Below are 23,956 nucleotides of genomic sequence, written 5' to 3' on the forward strand. Positions count from 1 at the left end.
TCTATCCTTTGTGCTTACGACAAACCTGGAAATTTTTAAATATCATTTGGTTTAGTAATAATTATGTTCATTTACAGATTTCATCACCTTTCTGAACTGTGCATGTCTACTTAGAGAGTTAAAGCTAAATTTTCAGTCCACTGTGGATTCACTGGATCAAAGGGAAGAAACTGATTAATTCATATCCAAGTATTTCTTCTTCACAGAAAACCTCTCTAATAATCCAGTAGAAGGCAACAGGAAACCACTACTGTATTTCTTTCCTAGAGACTTTGATGGCTGAAGCCGTCAGAGCGGCCACGTCACTGCAGTAATGTGCCAGACAGACAGATAAATTTCTTCTTCTACTACTTAATAATAATAAAATTATTATTATACACATCAGGGTCTCAGAACCCAAACAATAATGAAGAAGTAAAAGGCAAATCTCAATAAAACAAAGCGTTAAGTATTGAGAGATGGGAAATGTCCCAGGGTTTGGTCTAAAAGAAAAATTTCAGAAATATATCAGATTCCTATAGAGGAGACGTAATGAGAACTACAGCCTACAGGAATAATTAAATTCATATACCTTTCAAATCATCAGTATGAAAACTGCATGAAAATTATTTCTCCAAGTTCAAGTTGGATTCAACTTTAATAATAATTTTTCTCTGAGTGGTGCAGGTTAATAATAAATCTGCCTTGCTACCAAAAAAAACAAACAAAACCCACCAACAGATGGAGCACCTTTAGCTTTGATTACAGTATGCATTCACCGTAGCATTGTTTCAATAAACTTATGCAAGGTCACATTTATTTCAGTCCAGAGTTGTATTAATTTTTCATGGCGCTTGTGTGTTGAAGATGGGGGAGTCGAATCACTACGTAAAGTCTTCTCCAGCACACCCCAAAGATTCTCAATGGGGTTGAGGTCAGAACTCTGTGGTGGCTAATTCATGTGTGAAAATGATTCCTCACGCTTCTTGAACCACTCTTTCACAATCTGAGCCCTAATTTTATTCCCGAGGCATCAAGGAAGGGGGGAAAATTTTTGATGTGATAACCTGGTCATTCAGTACATTCAGGTTATGATTTAAGTTTGTCACGTTACGTTGTTGAGCCTCGACCTGACCAACTGAAGCAACCCCAGATCATGGCACTGCCTCCAGAGGCTTGTACAGTGGCCACGAGGCATGATGGATGCATCGCTTCACGTGCTTCCCTTCTTACCCTGACACACCCATCACTCAGGAATACGGTAAATCTGGACTCATCAGACCACATGACCTTTAATCACTGCTCCAGAGTTCAATCTTTATTCTCCCTAGCAAACTGAAGCCTTCTCTCCTGATTAGTCTCACTAACAAGTGGTTTGCTTATGGACACACAGCTGTTTAGTCCCAATCCTGCGAGTCCTCATTACACTGGGAGTCTGAAAATGATCTCAACTTCACTATTAAACATAGCTGAGAGTTCTACTGTACATTCTTTTAAAGGTCCCATGGCATGGTGGTTTGTTGATGCTTTAAACGTGCTCGTGGAGGTTTCCGGATGTTATATCCGCAGACTTTCTCGAAATGAACCCTCGGCACGTAGATATAGCCTCCTGGGAGAAAGCCCCATTTCAGCCCTTTTCCCAGTGCGTCGTTTTGCTAATGAGAAGCAGGAGGCGGGGAAGGGTAAAGGGTGGGGGCGGGTCTTATCATTAATATTCATGACATGTAAACGTGTTACCTCTGATTGGCTAACAGCACTGTGACGCTGCCTCCAGTGGGGCAGAACAAGCGGATGTGGGTGTCTTACTATGGCGAGAGAGAAGGAACAAACCGCGAAGGGAAAAATACCGCGCGCTGACGTCATTAAGGTGCAACGCAAGGAAATAAAATAAATTCAACAAATGTTTGGGTTTTTACTGAACAAACAAACAAATAAAATGAACGAGTGACTTAAAAAGAATGTGGGTGTCTTTGTAAAAACTGTGTTGATTGGCTATTATAACAGAGCATGCTGCATGCTTTTTGGTTTTGTAGCGCAGAGTACCTGGCTAACTGCAGGAAGCGGTTAGCTGCACAGCTAATGTAGCCATTGCAAGGCTAATGTGGCACCGATTTTAAAACACGGCAAAACGACTTAACAGTTATACACTTGTTCGCTGTTCGCGGCTGATGCGGCAGGGATGCTTGGTACGGACCCAGGCTTCAGTGACGGTTGATGTGCAAAACCTGCCCTGTACTGTCCCAAGTTGTGGAAACATTCCTCAGGAAAATGCTTCCGACAAACATACACCGTCTTAGGTAGACTTGACGGCGTATTATTGAAGTAAATAAAATTAAGCCACTGTGTCTTCAGGGGCTCCCCCGTCAGCAGTAAAAACAGACTCTTTTCTGTGTTGTCACATCCATGTACAGCGCAATTTCCATGTTTTGCTCGCTTCGGTGATGCCATGTGTCCTCTATGGTCTCCTCACTACAACTGGGCGGGCAATTCATACAGTGGGTGGGAATCCAGAGGGGGGGCGTGGGGATCATCTCCCTTGCTGACGTAGTAAAGGGACGAGTTTATCAATGCGCCGTTCTGACGCGCCATTCTCAAATGTTGGGCATAGTTTGGTTTACACATTATGAAATTTCTAGCCACTGGGGTGACTTAAGAAGGTCAGAGGAACTCATTTTAACGTTAAACCTCAGAAAGTGAAAATTTCATGCCATGGGACCTTTAAACGACTTGACTTCAAGCGTTTAAGTGAACTCTGATCATGGCCCGTCAGGATCTTTTTCCAACCACATTTTTTCCATGAAGTTGATGGTTTTCCGCGATCCTTCCAGGTTTTAATACTACGCTGGACAGTTCTTAACCCAATCCCAGTCATTTCAGGAACCTCCCTAGTTGTTTTCTTTGTTTGATGCAGGCCAATAATTTGACCCTTCTGAAACACAGTAACATCTTTTTCATGAACATGGGATATGTCTTCTGACATGTTTGTTTAAGAAATGAGAAGCTACTCACTGCATCAGTTAGGATTAAAAGAATTGTTGCCAGCTGAAACACATTAAATCATCACTGCAGTAATTATCCAAACAAAGGCTCTTATGCATTTACTTATTTAAATCCAAACGGTGACTTGTTTTTTGGTCTGGACAGTGCATTATACACTTTCAGAATATTGTAAATGCTTAAATAATGACCCTAATATTGGAGTAATTATTATTCACTATGGTCTGTGAATCCCTCATTAGAAATGCCTGGTCTCTCCAAGCAGGCCCAATCAGAGGCCCTTTATTTATTTTATTTACACCTTTAAGCATAACACTAAAATGTAACTAAGAAAGGAAAGTAATATCAATAAACTAAGTTAAAACCAGAACTATGAATTTTGTAGAGAAAAAAAAAAAAGTATATGTAAATGTAATTTGGAAAGAGGTGCAGGAAGCCCTAGAAGAACTTGAAAGCGTAGAATAAATGGATGATGAGGATTTAAATGGCGTCTCTGGCTGCAAAAAGTTGAGAACTAAACAGGACACACAATTCGATGGTCACAATTTCATCAGTTAATCCTAAAGAGAAACAAAATCAAGTCACGCTCCCCACAGTTTAATCCTAACCTATTCCTGTGTTGCAGATCTTTCATTATTCACATTTCAGTGCTCAGATAAAGCGTACAAGCCCTGATACCATGTTTTATGAAGCTACTTACCTGTAAAAAGAAAATGGTTTTATTCTTTATACCCAAATGTCCAGCCACATTATGGGCCTCATAAAGCTATAGGATACACCGTTCAGCTCCTGTCTCCATCACGGCTTTTAGTGTAAACAAGAAAGTACGCCCGAGTACTGCGTTATATTTTCAAATGGTAATCTGTTTCAGGTCATTTTAAACAGAGTGCTGCAGTAAAACATGGCCTTGAGTAAGAACTACCTGTACCAGTGAGAAGACTTCTGAAAACCTATAGACACAGCAAGCTAATCTCAGGTCACATGGAGCTATAAAAATGTGTGTGCACGCAAGACAAAACAATAGGGGGAGGGGGTGAGAGAGAGACACACACTCACTTGACAGGGTAGGTCTCATCTTTGCGCTTTGCTTGCTCGTAGTCAGGAATCGCCTCCCAGCCGAACGTCAGGCTCCAGTCGAAGTTTCCACGGTTCTGAGCGCGTGCAGTGGCCACAGGCTTGTTGAACTTAAATGTGTTTAAGTCGATGGTGGTGATTTCCGGGCTCACAACAGCCGTGGGTTCTTCCACAATTCGAGCGAGCAGTGGCTCGAGCCAGCCATGGAAACACTCACCTGGAGAAGGAAACCCCCCCCCCCAAAAAAGCACTTGCGTCAACTTAATGCATGGTTGCCACAAGAATGCAGTGTATGAACACAGTTAACCACTGACACGACAGGTTTTTCATGTTCTTTTTTTTTTGTACACCTTTAAGAAATCTCTGATTCATGATGGGAGGGTCACATACAAGCAAACCACGAACATCTGGTTCAAAACCGGAAAAGTGACAAACACACCTCATGAAAATAATGAGTCGGACATGAGCTCTGAGAATGACACAGAAAGAAACTAGGCTGAAATTCCAAACCATTTCTCTTCATTACTTTGCACCCTCAAGCTATTTAAGTAACATTCCATACGTCTTGAATTTAAAACAAACATTGCATTTGTGTAAGTCACAATTACCCAATGATGTGTGCTAGAAAACGTACATATAATTAGGTGTAATTAAAAAAAAAGAATGAATGGAAGCTGTGTGTGTAATCAGGGCTGCATGTAATACACCAGGGTAATTACAGTTCAGTGGAATTGTGAAAGGAAAACGAGAGCAGTGTGTGATCCTACAGTGAGCATCAAGGAAGGTGAGGATCTCGCCCTGAGCGTGACTGGCTCCCAGCAGTCGGGCCGTGATGAGTCCTTTCCTCTCCACCTGACGCACGACTTTAACCATCTTCAGCATCTTTACGTACTCATCCAGCTTGGAGTGCAAGTGATCTGCAGCAGAGTCCAGGGATGTGTGGGGGGAGAAAAAAAAAAAAAAACCGACCACAAAGAAAAAATAGTGATTATACAAATTAGATGTTTTTGCTCACATTATTCCAGTTGAAATGATTAGTATGTGATAAAAACACACCAAGAAAAGAATGAATGCGCTTACAGAATACAATAGTCAAATATGTCTGACTAAATACTGCATTAAAAATATCCCATGAAGTTTTACAGTAAAATGGCAACCAAGAAAAAAGTAAAGCATGGTGGTGGTAGTGCACAGGAGCTCCCCCACCAGACTCTTGGCAGGAATATGGGATAAGTCAGAAATTTGTTTGCTCAGTCCCATGTTTTGGTTGCTGACTGACTAGGCTAAAACAGTAGAATGTAATGTAAATGATGCACTGTAAGCTAGTTAGCTAATTAAGTACAGACTTGGAGCAACAAACAAGTATGCTCAGTGGCTACTTTATTAGGAACACCCATCCACCTGCTGTTTTATACAGTTCTCGAATCAGCCGATCCCTCGACAGCAGCACATCGTAAAATCATGCCGATACAAATCAAGAGCTTCAGTTAACATTCACGTCAAACATCAGAATGGGGGGGGGGGGGGGTCGTGGCTCAGGTGGATAAGGCGCCATACCATAAATCCGGGGACCTGGGTTCGATTCCGACCCGAGGTCATTTCCCGATCCCTCCCCGTCTCTCTCTCCCGCTCATTTCCTGTCTCTACACTGTCCTATCCAATAAAGGTGAAGAAGCCCAAAAAAAATCTTAAAAAAAAAAAAAAATATCAGAATGGAAAAAACTGTCATCTCAAACTGAGACTCTTTCACTGTGGCATAGGTGTTGGTTTGAGTATTTCAGAAACTGCTGATCTCCTGGACTTCTCACATGCAACAGTCTCTAGAGTTCACGCAGAATGGTGTGAAAAAAAACAAAACAAACAAACAAAAAAAAAACCACACACACACACTGAGTGAGGGAGCAAGCGACAGTTCTGCGGGTGGAAACAAACGCCCTGTTGATAAGAGAGGGTCAAAGGAAAATGGCCAGATTGGTTCAAGCTGCCAGGAAGGATAGAGTAACTCATATAAATCACTCTTTACAACCGTGGTGAGCAGAAAAGCATCTCAGCATGCAGCAGAAGACGACCACACTGGGTTCCACTCCTGCAGCCAAGAACAGGGATCTTAGAATCAAGAACATGTTCCTATTAAAGTGGCTGGTGAGTGTATATGCTCCATCTTTGAACAAAAGACGGTAAAAAAAAGTTAAAGTCCTTCCCGTGCCGTGTGGCGCATCAGGCGGTGCCGATCTCCGTTTCCGCAGCCCTCGGCCTCTCGCCTATTACATAGCTAGGGTTACAGTGGGGGGCTAGTCCTCTGGTAACCACGAGAGTTTAACTCCCCACTCGCATCTGTATTGCAGCGTGCCTTGCCAGATGGTAGTAGGTACCATTTTTATGATGGTCTTTGGTATGACCCGACCGTGAATAGAACTCACGATCTCCCGATCGAGAGGCGGACACGCTACCACTAAGCCACTAGCCGGTTTGAACAAAGACAAAAGGGGACTAAATCTGGAATGGGATGTTCACCAAGCACACATGTTCAGCCATATAGATAGTTTTCACATGACGTCACAGAGTCGGGGATTCCCTGGTGGCGGCCATCTTTGAGGGCTAGCTTACCGTACGGGTCACTGAGCACACATTGTAGCGCGCGAGTTACATTCATTTATATATTATTTACATTTATAGTTACATTACTACTATTTAAAGCTAGCAATGGTGCACACCTGTTGTATTCACGGCTGTCGTAATAGGTCAGATGATGAAGTCAAGCGGAGCTTTTATGGAATTCCCACTGTACGGGAGCACGAAGGCGAGCAAACAAACTCAGCATACAAAGGAGAAATCTATGGCTTGCGAGAATCAACCGCAAGGATTATCAGCCCTCCAAACACAGCAAAGTCTGCTCCGATCATAAGTGGTAAGTTGTTTAAATAAACAATCAATTGTGTTTAAGTTTGTTTTTGGAAACCAAAACATCGTGTAAACAATCTCTGGAGAATGCCTAACTGGAACCGCTGAGTGTACGTTTACATTGTAATGTACACTTAATATCGCTCGTTTGTCACGTTTCTATTCGAAACTTGTCACTTGACTCACGCAAGGGTCATTTTTGAAAAACATTTTAGGTCTATTCTGTATGATTTGATTTGTGTTTGGGATGCAAACAGCGCGCCTTTTGGCAGATGCTGCCTGAATCGCGCAGATCCGGGTTTTTTTTTTTTAGGGGGGGGGGCATTGGAGTGTCTGATTATAATTTCAAAGTAAATTCTGTATTAAAATTACTAAATAAGCAAATCCGTTACAGTCCATGAAACAGGAAGTATAAGGATGAGAAAAAAAAAAAAAAAAAACAGTTTAAATCGGGAAGCTGCGCACATTTGCGCAGCCCGAGTGGTGTGCAGGACTGCGCATATGTGCGCAGCTTCCCGATTTAAACTGTTTTTTTTCTCATCCTTATACTTCCTGTTTCATGGACTGTAACGGATTTGCTTATTTAGTAATCTTAATACAGAATTTACTTTGAAATTACAATCAGACACTCCAACGCCCCCCCCTAAAAAAAAAAAAAAACGGATCTGCACGACTCAGGTGGCATCCGTCAAAAGGCGCGCTGTGAATATATAAAGTTGTATATATCAGACAGCCTTTAAAGTTTGATGAAGTCAGTTTCAGGCTTTGGAGCAGGCTTTGGCAGCCCTGCATAGTCACTTGAAAATGCATCTTTGTCCACTTCGTGGGGGTCAATTCCCCCAATCAAGGCCAGTTTGGCTGCATACCGTTGTCGTGAGATGTTGTCTAATGTATCTATATACTTCTGTTTGCTTGATTTTGCCGACATTGATCTTTATTTTAGAAAACTGACTATATAACTTCATAAATTCGTCCGAGATAATGTAGCCGGTAGTGGCGATGGTCCGTTTTGTTTGCCCTCCAAGATGGCAGCTGGGGGGCGTTCCCCGGAATGCCGTGACGTCAGTGAAGACTATCTATAGTGCATGTCATTCATGCACTGAATACACATGGATTGTTGGAGAAATGCTAAAAGTCCCAAAATCTTTTTCATGTCGTGGTGCAACTCGTTTAAATAAATCCTCTGAAGATTTTGTACGTGTACAAACCTTTTCAAGCTGAAAGGCATCAACTGCTAAATTTAAAGTAAAAGATGGCTGCCTCACACACTGATCTGAGCTACTGATGGAAATGAGTGCCTCTGAGAAAACATTTGGTCCTTTTTGAAAAAGGCAGTCTATAAATACGTGGCTCAAAAACTCTGCATGACTCAGTTGTCTACAAGCAAGTAAGCTCTTTTTCTATCCTCCAAGTTCCCCTTGTCACAAAACCACCTCCCTATAAATTTACACACAGTTTATATTTAATGGCTGTCGTTCCTCTTATAGAAAAGTGTGATTCAAGCAGCGTTTATACCTGAAAGGGGGTTGGGAACTGAGACGTGTTGTACAAATACAGTTACAGATGACTGGCATCGTATCGGTCGACTTGTTTGCACTTTGGGCAGAGCTGCGTCAATAAAACTGAGTGCAGAGCCAAGATCCTGACCTTAGTATTGTGTTAAAGTGTTATCTGTACTATTGATAAACACCACACCCACCTGCTGTGCTCGCGTCGTCAACCAGTATGATTTCCCGCAGCAGGATGGCCGGGGAGGTGTGCAGCACGCTGTAGACCGTGCGCAGTAGCGTGGACCAGGCCTCGTTGTGGAACACGATGATCACGCTGGTCGTGGGAAGAGGAGGACACCGGGGGAATTTGCGCTCCACGCACCTGAGGGGCGGAAATAAGTGGTGCAGTGAGAAGAACAGTATAACCGGGACAAAACAGGGATGCACCAAGTAAAAAGAATAAAAAGACCATGCATGCTGTTGCAGGAAAACAATCAGCGATGGGGGTTGCGGAACATGGCCTGGAACAAAGCCAAGTTTTTGATAACCCCACACTTTTTTTAAAAAAAATCCATTTCTAGTTACTTTTAACGTCATGGAACATCTGCAAAACAAGTTTTTTACTTGCATTATAGCAGCCTTAAACAGTCATTCTGTCACTATTTACTCTCTCTAAATTAATAAGACTTGTTAATTATGACGAAACTACAAACTGCAAAGTCTTGAAGACTTTCCTGAGTCAGAAAACTGAAAGTCCCAGCTTTTACAAATGGAGACACTGGAGATTCTTTCCAAAAATCTTAAAAGGTCACAACACCACCCACCCTTCACCAAATCAACAACACGTCCTTTAATCAATTTTTACGAAGCACTGATGAGACAAGTCCCTGTGTAAGCTGTTACTATCGAAACAATGCATACAACTTAAAGTGCCATTCCACCATTGGATGTATTCTTTAGCATAAAATACAATATATTTTATGACAACATGACTAGACAGAGAAATCTTTTAGCTTCAAAATGATATATCAAACATAATTTGACAACGACAAGTATATTCATTTTGCGACCAAAGTCACCTACGCTTTTAATTTCCGCGCGGTAGTGAAACGTGAAGTCATCGACAGGTTCCCCTTCTTGTGTACCACGTCACGTGTGATGTGGCACAGATTATCAGCAATGGCGGATAGAACGCGATTTCCACTTGTCGATTGCTGTGCCGATATTCACCATCGACCGTCTCCTTTGGGCATCACTTGCTATTTTCCTTCGCTTCTTTTCCGAAGCTGACAATCGCGTTCTATCCGCCATTGCTGATAATCTGTGCCACGTCACACAAGAAGGGGAACCTGCCGATGACATCACGTTTCACTACCGCGCGGAAATTAAAAGGGTAGGTGACTTTGGTCGCAAAATTAATATACTTGTCGTCAAAAAATTATGTTTGATATATCATTTTGAAGCTAAAAGATTTCTCTGTCTAGTCATGTTGTCATAAAATATATTGTATTTTATGCCAAAAAAATACATCCAATGGTGGAATGGCACTTTAAAGAATTTGATTAAAAACACTGTGGCGTGGTGGAAAAAAAAAAAAAATCAATCAAGAAACCTTTTACTCAGAAATTGTCCATAACATTTGGAAGGTTTTTTTTGGCAACAACTTATCTCTGGAATAATCAGCCACCAAGTACTTGCTCATCAACATTCTTAAAACAATCCTACACTGAGTTCACTGACCTTTTTTTTTTTTTAGTCTCAAATTTTCCTATGACGATGTTGACTCCAGTTACACCAGAACATCACTGCATTGATTCATTACACATTTTCCTTTCAGAACAAAACAGCTACCTATTTAAGTTTCTAAAGCGAATGAAGCAACATTACGTTGTTGCATTGTTTAATCTTAGGACGTCTACTTGGAGCAACATCCCTGACATGTAGCCAGAGAGAGAAAACGGTATTTCTAAATCGTGTAGAAAATAGCTGCTTTTAACAAATCACAAATGAACATAATTTTATCTTTAAAGGCCCTAGGCAATGGTCGGAGGTGAAACGTAGAATATCAACTTTATTGGCTAGAAGAATGACCAAAAAGTGAATTCAATCTTCCTAGTGTCTAATTTGCACCCTAAAATTGAATAAAACGGTTAAAATATACCGTTTTGCCCAATTTCCGAAGGTTTGCTTACAGCTCACTTATGCGCACTTTCACCGCCAGGGGACCGTCGTCGTGATGTCATTTAAGCCAAACAGACTGGGAGCAGCTCTGTGTTTACCTGCAAACCGAGCACACGTGTACGGACTTTGGTCGCGAGAGGTTGTGTAAAATGTCTGAAAGCGATAGCGATTTTGAAGCAGGAACTCTCCAAAGAGCAATTCCAGCGTTATGGACGTGACACTTGAACTCAAAATGGCAACAAATGACCCAGTGCATGTTTTATTGTCTCCCAGTATTTAAACAGGTGTTGCATATTTTAAGGCTGTACCATACTGGAGAAGTGATAGAACAAGAACAATTCCCATAGTACATCTAGTGCATGCCAGAAAATCCCAATAAAAGATGCGTTATGGATGTGACAGAAAAAGTATCACTTTTCTTGGGTGACTGTACATTTTTATCAAACTCTGTGAAATTGTAAACCTAATGTCGAAATGGAGATATCCGTTTGATAGAGGGGTCCAAGGTGAATATTAAAAAATCTGTTTAAAATATTTTGTATTTCATGCAGAGTTTCGGAAGGAAAAGTCAGCGTTATGGATGTGACGAAATTCCGTTATGGATGTGATGCGTCTGAAATAGATATGGCATATGTTTAGAAAATCAGCAATTTAACCACCATAACCCTTTGAAAAACTCTAAATATCAGCTAAAACTATCAAAGTTCTTAAATAATATTTAGGATGGCTATTGTTTTGCTGTTTTGTGGATTTTAGCATACATTTCTGTGGCTTGTGGCAATAATATAGAATTGTACATGATCAAAGTTGATTTTAGCTTGAGGTTTACATTATAAGAAAGAAAGACTGACAGTGACACATTAGGTTGGTTACAAATTGGTTCAACTTATTCACATCTATAAAATACACACCTAGGTGATATCTCTGGGAGTGGTTTTGATGTATTACATGTTGCTTTATTTTTGCATGGTGAGGTTGACATTTACATGGAATTGCCCCAAATTAAATAGGAGAGGTGAAACCATACATGTATGAACCTATGGCCGTTACGAAGCAATCGGTCAATGTGGCTCACTGGTTTGACCGTGCGGCCTCGGAATCAGACAGCGACTCGGCCGACTCTGATCGCGGTGACCCCGGACCTCAACAAGACTCGCGCCCAGACGATTTATCCTGGTAATTATGATAAATTCTTACTTTCATCGTAATACTAAATAAGAGCCCTTTTGAAGAATAATTAAACCGCCGTCCCTAGTGGATATAGGGAACGATTACTTGACAGTGCACCAGTAGGCCACATTAGCCTGCCATCCGTGGCATTATACTATTTATAGCCGCTCTAAAACGAGGAAATATCCCTTTGTCTCATTTCCATAATGACTGTACAGGATCCCTCAGGATTTTTGACTTGTCAATTGCAAGCAAAAGTAAAAATGTTTACCTCCAATTTTCTTTTTGCTTGAGCATTGCTGGTCTGTTTCTTCCTTGACTGCTTGATTTTGTTTCACGCGCACAATCCACTCTCTCCGCCTCATCTCCTCTTCCGGGAAAAGCCAACCCTCTGTAGCCTAGTAAACTAGACCCACCCGCCTAGCGGCCAAAAATATTTTCTGCCTGCAAGTGGGTCTAGCCTCGCACTATATCAACAAAACACCCCGGGCATCAAATCGTGCCTGCCAATCACAACGCAAGGTTTTTGTTTGGATTCTTTGGGCGGGCTTTTGCAGGAGTGACGACAAAGCTGCGCGACGCTGGAGAAAGCACAACAGGAAAGATGGCTACGGCTAGTGAACAGCGTGCGTTTGACTCCGCTTTGGAATCAGTTTTAGAAGAATTAGACTTGGAGTTTTCGTTGAAACATGAGCAGGAAGAGGCTCTCCGCTCATTCCTTTTCAAGAAGGACGTTTTCGCTGTTTTGCCGACCGGCTATGGCAAAAGTCTGATCTACCAGCTGGCTCCGCTCGTAGCCAAAAGGATGGGGCTAGTTTGTGCAGTACGAAGAATTAATAAACAGCTTTGAAACATTACTTTTTGATTGTTTATTATTTTCCCGTTATTTTAAATTTAAGGGAAATTATTTCACCAAACACCACTAAATAAAAACTCTCAAAAACAGTTTAAGCAAACCCTTGAAAAAAATAAGAGTGTATGTTAAGTATGTGGTACAGACTCCAAACTTGTGGTCATCATCTCCAAACTTCTTAATATCTAGAACCTGTTTATTAATTAATACGCATTTTGAAAAATTATTTATTTCAAGGCCTCCCCCACTGCTTTCTGTCGCTCTGACTACGTCACAGTCACTGTTGCGCTGATTGGTCAGAGCGTTGGCCTATACGCACAGAGACAGTTTGAAAGACAGCAGGTTGTTCCACCCCCTTCGGAAATGTCTACGGATCGAGGCCAGACTAAATATTCACATTTAGTCTGGCTTGCCAGGCTAGGAGGAGCAGCAATTTGTGAATTGTGGACGGACGCTGCATGACAGCCTATGGCCATGTGAGCTTAAAACAAAACACCCAGCTTGTAAAGTTACCATGAAACCATGAAGTGGAAACTGGACGTTTTCCTGAAGACTTTCCCGTAACGGGAAAAGTGCCGACACTGGAGACTCCTTCCATAAATCACCTCACAAACTATCAAGAACCCTTGATTTTTCTTTGTTAAATAACAAACATTTTTGATCGATACTATAGCAACATCTTCGGACCAATCAGAATCGAGAATTAGACAGTGTGGCTCAATGTGCATTTTTTTGTTCCAGTTCTGTCAGACTAAGCATTAAAAATGTTCTCTCTCGACCCGAGAAGCTCACGAGAGGTCATTCATGAGCTGGAAAGTGCTTTTAACACAGCACTCACGTTACAATGAGTGCATCTGTGTTCAGCAATAAACAAACGTCTTTACCGCGTGAGATCATGCCAGCTGGCACCACCGAGCTCCCACATTAGCACCGTTGGCTCATAACGGTTTCCTTAAGGATGTACTGCATGTCTAAATATCCAGGGAAGGAGGCTTTGTGCAACATTTAACCAGTGGGAATTTCACCTAATTATTCATTACACAGTACAGAGGCGTTAAGCCTGACATTAAAACAGCTCCCTCTCTTGTTTTTAGCGACACCACTAGCACAAGTGAAAACCTGAAAATACTGTACATTACTTTATCAACCATGAGTGTTTAACAATCATAAATATTCAGGTTCAGCCCTCGAGTCAGGGGCGGCACGGTGGTGTAGTGGTTAGCGCTGTCGCCTCACAGCAAGAAGGTCCGGGTTCGAGCCCTGTGGCCGGCGAGGGCCTTTCTGTGTGGAGTTTGCATGTTCTCCCCGTGTCCGCGTGGGTTTCCTCCGGGTGCTCCGGTTTCCCCCACAGTCCAAAGACATGCAGGTTAGGTTAACTGGTGACTCTAAATTGACCGTAGGTGTGAATGTGAATGGTTGTCTGTGTCTATGTGTCAGCCCTGTGATGACCTGGCGACTTGTCCAGGGTGTACCCCGCCTTTCACCCGTAGTCAGCTGGGATAGGCTCCAGCTTGCCTGCGACCCTGTAGAACAGGATAAAGCGGCTAGAGATAATGAGATGAGCCCTTGAGTCAATAGAATACTGCTCAGCTAAGAGAGAAAATGTGTGTCAATATACGATAAACATGAATGCTTGCACTCGAGCACCAGTAAAGTACCCAAGACTACGCAGTGATTCTCCGACTACAAAAGAAATACAAAAACGCTCTTACTCTGGAGGCCGGGTGTCATCTCCAAGGCTGCGGTGCAGAGAGATGCGATCGCTAGCGAACTGGTTAAAGCAGTGCCGAGTCATGCCGTCTTCCTTCTCCTTCACTTCATCCGGAGTGAGATTGTCCTCCTGGAACGCATTCCCGCCAGCACCCTGGCTCCGCGAATCCTCCGGCGGCCTCTCCACCAACGGCTTGAGTTCATCCTGGGTGTAGAAGCCCGCGGGGCAGTTTTTGTTCGCTTTCACGTCTGAAGTCAGCCGAGAATTGTCTGGTTGGCCTGGAATCTGGAAGGCCAGGTTGTTGACAGCCTCGCGGACCATTTCAAACATCTGATCCTTCCGGTTGGATAAATCCTGGAACCAGGGCTCCTGAGTGCCAACACCTACATCTCTCTGGAGCACCACAAGGACCAGCAGGAAGAGCACACCACCTAGTATGACCAACTTCAGTGGGGAGATCCGACGTCTCAGGCGCATCCTAAAGACTGGAAAACAGGAGGTACACAGTAATATGGAGACATAGAAATGATAGAAATAGTTTGATTATAATATCCTAATTTCAATAGCTCTCATCAAATGAGGTGGATGAAGTGAAATGCACCAGCTACCGGATACCAACACATTTTGCTTACACACACACACACACCGATCAAATAGTACCAGGCTCTCGATTTCAGCTGTCCATTGTCCCACTGTACCAAGCAACACATCAGATCACTTAGACACAGGACAACAAAAAAATGTGGCCCAGGTTACAAACCTCTCAACACAAGTTTGCTCAGTAGGCAGTTTAACACTGACTGATGCTTTGATTTGTGTAATTTTATATCAGGACAAAAAACAGCTTGTGTGTGTATTTATAACTAATCAAGAACCTTCGAAAAACCACCAGAGCTGTCATTTATACACTACCAAAAAAAACCCTCTCTATTAAATAAACACCCCGGCAGAAACAAGTTTAGCCAAAAAAAAAAAAAAATTTTGCGGCGATAAACGGCATCCAGAAATCCATCCATTCGGTTAACCTGCATCCACGTCAAAACAACTGGTTCACACGGCCATCTGTGTTGACGTCCATATTTTCTCTGTGTCTCTGGGTTTCCTTCAGGTTTTCATTTCCTCTGACCGTCGAAAAACACACCGTTAAGTGGATTGGCTATGGCGTGAAGGAGTGTGTGAAGTGTGTGAATGGTATCCCTGTGGTGGACTGGCATTCCAGCTGAGGGGTGAATTCTCCTGCCTTGCATCAAGTGTTCCTGGGATAAGCTCCAGATTCCGGGCACCCCTGAACAGGATAAAGCACTTCCTTAAGATGAATGAATGAATGAACGAACGAACGGATGGATGGGTCCTGGTTTTAAAAAAAAAAAAAAAAGCTTTTTCGCCCCTCCGAAACAACATTTAGTGCTCTGAAAACAACATGGATCAGGAACAGTGCTTGAAGGAAGATGTATCAGACTTGTGATCAGATTTCTACCCCAAGGAAAAAAAAAAAGGGGGGGGGGGGGGGGGGAGGACGCACACAAAAAATTGTTAAATAAAAAAAAAAAAAAGTAGTAATTTTTCATTCATTCATGTGTAATAAGGGCTTTTATCCTGGTCAGAGTCATGGTGAATCCTGGAAATGAGGTGAGGCAAGGCGGGACCCCCCCCACACACTTCATGCCTAGAGGCGTTTTGTGAGCTGGAAATCCATCTACGTTTTATTGGCAAGTCTTCAGAAACAATACAGGGTCATGCATTAAGGAAAGACAAGTGAATAAACACTTCCGTTTCTGAAGGAGGTTTGACATATTCTTGAAATGTGAGGTGACTTCAGGTTATCCGCTGTTTCCTGGAACCTTGACTCCACCTACCTGTCCGACAGTTACAGTTTTACCAACGCATATACAGTAATATGCAAAAGTCTTAGCCCCCCTCATTTCCCCCCCCCCCGCTTTCATACAAACTTGGTTACAGATTTCTATTCCATGACTTCTGCATCATTGGGTCAGTACAAAAACATGTCAGAGTTCCAAACGTTAGGGTTTTGTTTTTTATTGGCAAGTCTTCAGAAACGATACAGGGTCATGCATTAAGGCAAGACGAGTGAATAAACACTTCCGTTTCTGAAGGAGGTTTGACATTCTTGAAACGTAAGTGAGGAGACTTCAGGCGATCCGCCGTTTCCTGGAACCTCTGGACTCCACCTACCTGTCCGGCAGTTACAGTTTTGCCTATGCATATAACAGTACTGTGCAAAAGTCTTAGCCCCCCCCCCCCCCATTTTTTTTTTTTTCTTCATACAAACTTGGTTACAGATTTCCATTTCATGACTTCTACATCACCGGGTCAGTACAAAAACATGTCAGAGTTCCAAACATTCTGGATTTTTTATTTATTTATTTTTTTAATGTTACAGAAAAAAAAAAAAAAAGTTTGTATCTGAGCAGCATATTACATAAGACATGACTTGTCAGATTAAAAAAAGAAAATGGGTTTTGGTGCAAAATGACAGTGTTCAGAAGAACCGTAGCTGGTTCTGTAAGATGCTCAGTAAAACCTACAGCTCATTTCCTTATAAAGCTGCACTCACTGTACCTCAGACTATTTTTAACTCTTTACCCCTTAATAACGACCCTGAGTATATCCCATAACATATGACGCTGGCGTGTATGCACCATAATGACATTTGACGACTCTGAATTTGCCTCTACATACGTATTTTACCCTTTACAGGTATTCCAGGGGCGGCACGGTGGTGTAGTGGTTAGCGCTGTCGCCTCACAGCAAGAAGGTCCTGGGTTCGAGCCCCGTGGCCGACGAGGGCCTTTCTGTGCGGAGTTTGCATGTTCTCCCCGTGTCCGCGTGGGTTTCCTCCGGGTGCTCCGGTTTCCCCCACAGTCCAAAGACATGCAGGTTAGGTTAACTGGTGACTCTAAATTGAGCGTAGGTGTGAATGTGAATGGTTGTCTGTGTCTATGTGTCAGCCCTGTGATGACCTGGCGACTTGTCCAGGGTGTACCCCGCCTTTCGCCCGTAGTCAGCTGGGATAGGCTCCAGCTTGCCTGCGACCCTGTAGAAGGATAAAGCAGCTAGAGATAATGAGATGAGATGAGACAGGTATTCCAGGTGAATATTTATGATAAAATGTATTAATTTTTAAAAGATAATTGAACGTTATATATAGCATCTTCGTAAAGTTGCAGTAATCATTTATTGTCCATCATTTGACATGAATTTATGTAAAATGTGAAGACTGGTTTTCACACAGGTATTACTCACCTTTCAGACACTACCTGCGAGTTGGTGAATGGTGAAACATAACTGATTTTTGTATTCTGTCATGCCCTCTTTTCAAAAATGTATGTGTCATGATTGTTTCAACATTGTTGGAACGTTAACTCATTATCCATCTTCAAAACCCGTTTAAAAACCCACCTTTTCAAACTTGCCTACTCGCTATAATTTGTCATCCACTACTGCTGATTTCTGATTTTATTGCATTTATATTGTTGTGTCTTTTTCGCTCTTTTTATTGTCGTTTGTGTGTATTGTGAGGTGACCTTCAGTGCCCTGAAAGGCGCCTTAAATAAAAAAATTATTATTATTATTATTATTATTATTATGGAGAAAACCGATATGAACAAAACCTTGTCTTTAGACTTTTTTTCTTGTAAATACGTTCTAAGGGTGAACAGTATATACATATACAAGGGTGGCTGTAGCAACTGCTTTAAGGGGTGGTAAAAAAAAAAAAAAAAGTTAAAGCAAAGGGTCATCTCAGACCAAATATTAACTCTGTCATTGATTTACAATGACTTGGTGCTGTTTATAGGTTTTTGTTGAAACATTTCATTATTTTTTAAGCCATTTTTTGTCAACAGCATTTCTTTACTTGTGCCTAAACGACAGTGGTGCTTGAAAGTTTGTGACCCTTTAGAATTTTCTATATTTCTGCATAAATATGACCTGAAACATCAGCAGATTTTCACACAAGTCCTAAAAGTAGAAAAAGAGAACCCAGTTAAACAAATGAGACAAAAATATTATACTTGGTCATTTATTTATTTATTGAGGGAAATGATCCAGTATTACATATCTGAGTGGCAAAAGTATGTGAACCTCTAGGATTAGCAGTTGATTTGAAGGTGAAATTAGAGTCAGGTGTTTTCAATCAATGGGATGACAATCAGGTGTGAGTGGGCACCCTGTTTTATTTAAAGAACAGGGATCTATCAAAGTCGGAGCTTCACAACACGTTTGTGGAAGTGTATCACGGCATGAACATAGGAGATTTCTGAGAACCTCAGAAAAAGCGTTGTTGATGCTCATCAGGCTGGAAAAGGTTACAAAACCATCTCTAAAGAGTTTGGACTCCACCAATCCACAGTCAGACAGATTGTGTACAAATGGAGGAAATTCAAGACCATTGTTATCCTCCCCAGGAGTGGTCGACCAACAAAGATCACTCCAAGAGCAAGGCGTGTAATAGTCGGTGAGGTCACCAAGGACCCCAGGGTAACTTCTAAGCAACTGAAGGCCTCTCTCACATTGGCTAATGTTAATGTTCATGAGTCCACCATCAGGAGAACACTGAACAACAATGGTGTGCATGGCAGGGTTGCAAGGAGAAAGCCACTGCTCTCCAAAAAGAACACTGCTGCTCGTCTGCAGTTTGCTAAAGATCACGTGGACAAGCCAGAAGGCTATTGGAAAAACGTTTTGTGGATGGATGAGACCAAAATAAAACTTTTTGGTTTAAATGAGAAGCGTTATGTTTGGAGAAAGGAAAAACACTGCCTTCCAGCATAAGAACCTTATCCCATCTGTGAAACATAGTGGTGGTAGTATCATGGTTTGGGCCTGTTTTGCTGCATCTGGGCCAGGACGGCTTGCCATCATTGATGGAACAATGAATTCTGAATTATACCAGCGAATTCTAAAGGAAACTGTCAGGACATCTGTCCATGAACTGAATCTCAAGAGGAGGAGCAGCAACACAGCGACCCTAAGCACACAAGTCGTTCTACCAAAGAACAGAACGGCCAAGTCAAGTCCAATCGAAATGTTGTGGAAGGACCTGAAGCGAGCAGTTCATGTCAGGAAACCCACCAACATCCCAGAGTTGAAGCTGTTCTGCACGGAGGAACGGGCTAAAATTCCTCCAAGCCGGTGTGCACGACTGATCAACAGTTACTGCTGCACAAGCGGGTCACACCAGATACTGAAAGCAAAAGGTTCACATACTTTTCCTACTCACAGATGTGTCATACTGGATCATTTTCCTCAATAAATAAATGACTGAGTAATATTTTTGTCTCGTTTGTTTAACTGGGCTGGGTTCTCTATCTACTTTTATGACTTATGTGAAAACCTGATCATGGTTTTAGGTCCTATTGTGCAGAAATATACACTAAAAAATGTAACTTGCAAAATTGTTGAGTGAAAAAAGGATTCTAAGTTGAATGAACAAATTTCCCTTCTAATTGTTCAAGTAACTAAAAAAAAAAATAAAAATAGTTGAGACGCCTTTCCTTCGCCACAAGTTCATAGGAATTGGACAATTAAGTTAAGTGAACTTATATATTCAAGTGCTGATTGACGCCCCTTAACCGATGCCACTGCGCATGCGCACTTCACAAGTTCGAAAGTTTCAACGGTCGGGTGGAGTGAGAAGTCCGTGGAAACTGACACGAGACGCTGTATAGGAGTATAGACTAAGCTTTCCAAAACAGAGGCCAGGGAATTCCCTCCTTGTATGTCGGTATTTGTTTCTGTTTGTGTAATAATAGGCAAAGTGAAGTAGAACTCAAGTGTTGAGAGGTTTGTGTTAACTAAAAAATGTAATGCACACTAAATCATTGTAAAAAAAAAAAAAAGTCAAGTCAACTTAAAATGTAACGCAACCTGCTGCTAAAGGATTGAGTAAACTCAACTTAGAACCATGATATGCCAACTTGCTCTAAGTTAATTGGCATTATTATTTCAATTTATTTCAACTAAATTTGTTGGACTGAACTTCTAAAGTCAAGTCAACTCAACATAAAATACTCTTCTATGTGAACTTAGAATAATTTGGGGTGTCGTGGATAAGGCGCCATACCATAAATCCGGGGACCCAGGTTCGATTCCGACCCGAGGTCATTTCCCAATCCCTCCCCGTCTCTCTCCTGCTCATTTCCTGTCTCTATACTGTCCTATCCAAGAAAGGTGGAAAAAGATTTTTAAAAATCTTTAAAAAAAAAAAAAAGAATAATTTAGGATAACTTAATGTTTTTGTGCCAACTTGCTTTTCCAAGTTAATTGGAATGATTATTTCAATTTATTTCAACATCACAATTTGAATGCACTGATGAACTTGCTAAATAAAGGTCAATACTCATCTGTGTCGACTTAAGAGAAAGTCAGCACAACTATTTGGCCCGGAGTTGAGTTTACTCAAAATCCTTTGGCAACAGGTTGCTTTACATTTTTAAGTTGGCTCGACTAATTTTTTTTTTTTTTAACAGTGTAGAAGATTCTAAAGGGTTCACAAACTTTCAAGCAAGCACCAGGCAAGGCAGGCAACTGCTTGGGGCCCCCTGGCTCAGGGGCCCTCCAAGAGTCAGGGCCCATTTTGGTTTTTATTGTTCTTTACCATCGTATTTTCACATTTGGAATTTAAAAAAAGCTTTGGTTTCATACGTTTTTCATTGGTGTCAGATTATTTATAACATATTGGTGATGAACACTGGCCAGAAGGGCCCCCTGGAAATTTTTGCTTGGGGCCACAACAGACTCTAGAATCGCCTCTGACTGTACAAAACAAATATTGAGAGAGTCTCAAGTCAACTCTGGAGTGTAACAGAAGTATGAGGTTGAGTAAAACAGGTTCACCTGGGATGGAAAGTACAGACACAATTCCCTTCCTTCATGTCCAACTGACTCACCACAAAACACCGCCTGAACTTTTTTTTGTGTGTGAAAATGTTGAATATTTTTAGCTAGTCGTGTCAAGCACTTCCTCGTGGACGGAAAAAGCAGTGGAACTCTGAACAGGTTCATTTACTTGATAAAAACACAGCAATGCTACCTTTAAAACAAAAAAAAGAAGGTGTTTATCACCTGGAGAGAGCCCGACTGCTGCTCACTGACTTTCACAAGCAGAACAGGTGGTTTAATTTAGTCCAGCTGATGAGTTTCATGGTGTGTTTTATCCTTGTGTCGACTAAAAGTGTTCTGAAGTAATATCCGCGAGGAAGCCTGCGCTATTCCTGAAGGACAGATGGATATTAATAGGCTTCAAGTGAGAAGGTCCGGGTTCGAGCCCCGTGGCCGGCGAGGGCCTTTCTGTGCGGAGCTTGCATGTTCTCGCCGTGTCCGCATGGGTTTCCTCCGGGTGCTCCGGTTTCCCCTACAGTCCAAAGACATGCAGGTTAGGTTAACTGGTGACTCTAAATTGACCGTAGGTGTGAATGTGAGTGTGAATGGTTGTCTGTGTCTATGTGTCAGCCCTGTGATGACCTGGCGACTTGTCCAGGGTGTACCCCGCCTTTCACCCGTAGTCAGCTGGGATAGGCTCCAGCTCGCCTGCGACCCTGTAGAACAGGATAAAGCGGCTACAGATGGATATTAATAGGCTTCAAGTGAGAAAGTCCGGGTTCGAGCCCCGTGACGGCCTTTCTGTGCGGAGTTTGCATGTTCTCCCCGTGTCCGCATGGGTTTCCTCTGGGTGCTCCGGTTTCCCCTACAGTCCAAAGACATGCAGGTTAGGTTAACTGGTGACTCTAAATTGACCGTAGGTGTGAATGTGAGTGTGAATGGTTGTCTGTGTCTATGTGTCAGCCCTGTGATGACCTGGCGACTTGTCCAGGGTGTACCCCGCCTTTCACCCGTAGTCAGCTGGGATAGGCTCCAGCTCGCCTGCGACCCTGTAGAACAGGATAAAGTGGCTACAGATGGATATTAATAGGCTTCAAGTGAGAAAGTCCGGGTTCAAGCCCCGTGACCGGCGACGGCCTTTCTGTGTGGAGTTTGCATGTTCTCCCCGTGGGTTTCCTCTGGGTGCTCCGGTTTCCCCCACAGTCCAAAGACATGCAGGTTAGGTTAACTGGTGACTCTAAATTGAGCGTAGGTGTGAATGTGAGTGTGAATGGTTGTCTGTGTCTATGTGTCAGCCCTGTGATGACCTGGCGACTTGTCCAGGGTGTACCCCGCCTTTCGCCCGTAGTCAGCTGGGATAGGCTCCAGCTCGCCTGCGACCCTGTAGAACAGGATAAAGCGTGATAAATCACCTCTGACTGTACAAAACAAATATTGAGAGAGTCTCAAGTCAACCGTGGAGTGTAACAGAAGTATGAGGTTGAGTAAAACAGGTTCCACCTGGGATGGAAAGTACAGACACAATTCCCTTCCTTCCTTCATGTCTAACTGACTCACCACAAAGCACCACTTGAACTTTTTTTTGTGTGAAAAATGTTGAATATTTTTAGCTAGTCGTGTCAAGCACTTCCTCATGGACGGAAAAAGCAGTGTTGATGACTCTGAACTCTGAACAGGAAATGCGGTTCATTTACTTGATAAAAACACAGCAATGCGAGCTTTAAAACCAAAAAGAAGGTGTTTATCACCTGGAGAGAGCCCGACTGCTGCTCACTGACTTTCACAAGCAGAACAGGTGGTTTAATTTAGTCCAGCTCAAGAGTTTCATGGTGTGTTTTATCCTTGTGTCGACTAAAAGTGTTCTGAGGTGATATCTGAGAGGAAGCCTGCGCTGCTCCTGAGGGGCAGACGGATATTAATAAGCTTCACTAATCATCAAATCTTCACAGCTTAGACACTCACCTGCAGGAAGCGCCACTCAGAGCGCGCCACCGACTCCGCTGCTTATTTCCGGTCGTGTGTGTGTGTTGAACAGGAATGTGAGCGGCTGAAGCCCCTGAGTGTGCTGCTGAAAAGTAACTCCGAGCGGAAAGAACCGGCACCGCATCACGCCATCCTCCTCCCGGTTCCTCTTTGAACGCAACAGGTGCCACACGGACGAGCATTTTAACCGGCGGTCCGCGCGGTCCTAACGCCGCCCATGTATCCATGACGCACTAGACTGCCGCGTGCACAGCCGGCGGTGATGTGCAAAGTTCTAGAACGCTCTTGAACATCTCATCTCATCTCATTATCTGTAGCCGCTTTATCCTTCTACAGGGTCGCAGGCAAGCTGGAGCCTATCCCAGCTGACTACGGGTGAAAGGCGGGGTACACCCTGGACAAGTCGCCAGGTCATCACAGGGCTGACACATAGACACAGACAACCATTCACACTCACATTCACACCTACGCTCAATTTAGAGTCACCAGTTAACCTAACCTGCATGTCTTTGGACTGGGGGGGAAACCGGAGCACCCGGAGGAAACCCATGCGGACACGGGGAGAACATGCAAACTCCACACAGAAAGGCCCTCGCCAGCCACGGGGCTCGAACCGAGGACCTTCTTGCTGTGAGGCGACAGCGCTAACCACTACACCACCGTGCCGCCGCTCTTGAACATCTGTTTCATACAACACTTCCGCTGCACGCTTCATCGACAACTTAATTAAAGTTCTAGAGTGGGAGCAATAGGATTACAAGCATCACCGAGGTC

General features: G+C 42.8%; 1 protein-coding gene across 2 annotated transcripts in view; it reads right to left on the bottom strand.

The window, feature by feature from the left end:
- Nucleotides 1-23,366, bottom strand: part of galnt6 (UDP-N-acetyl-alpha-D-galactosamine:polypeptide N-acetylgalactosaminyltransferase 6 (GalNAc-T6)) — a 38,300-nt gene extending 14,934 nt beyond the window's left edge. Inside the window, exons 1-5 of one of the 2 annotated variants that reach the window (XM_060937489.1) lie at nucleotides 23,162-23,366; nucleotides 14,358-14,841; nucleotides 8,651-8,823; nucleotides 4,818-4,967; nucleotides 4,033-4,267 (exon numbers count right to left, since the gene is read on the bottom strand). In XM_060937489.1, the coding sequence (XP_060793472.1) occupies nucleotides 4,033-4,267; nucleotides 4,818-4,967; nucleotides 8,651-8,823; nucleotides 14,358-14,833 (1,034 nt within the window). In that variant the 5' untranslated portion in view covers nucleotides 14,834-14,841; nucleotides 23,162-23,366. Of the gene's footprint in view, nucleotides 1-4,032; nucleotides 4,268-4,817; nucleotides 4,968-8,650; nucleotides 8,824-14,357; nucleotides 14,842-21,442; nucleotides 21,657-23,161 lie in introns of those variants that run through there. The other variant, XM_060937490.1, reaches the window with a different exon arrangement.
- Nucleotides 23,367-23,956: the final 590 nt, after the last annotated feature.

This window comes from Neoarius graeffei, chromosome 13 (genome assembly GCF_027579695.1).
Source record: "Neoarius graeffei isolate fNeoGra1 chromosome 13, fNeoGra1.pri, whole genome shotgun sequence".
Classification (NCBI taxonomy): Eukaryota; Metazoa; Chordata; class Actinopteri; order Siluriformes; family Ariidae; genus Neoarius; species Neoarius graeffei.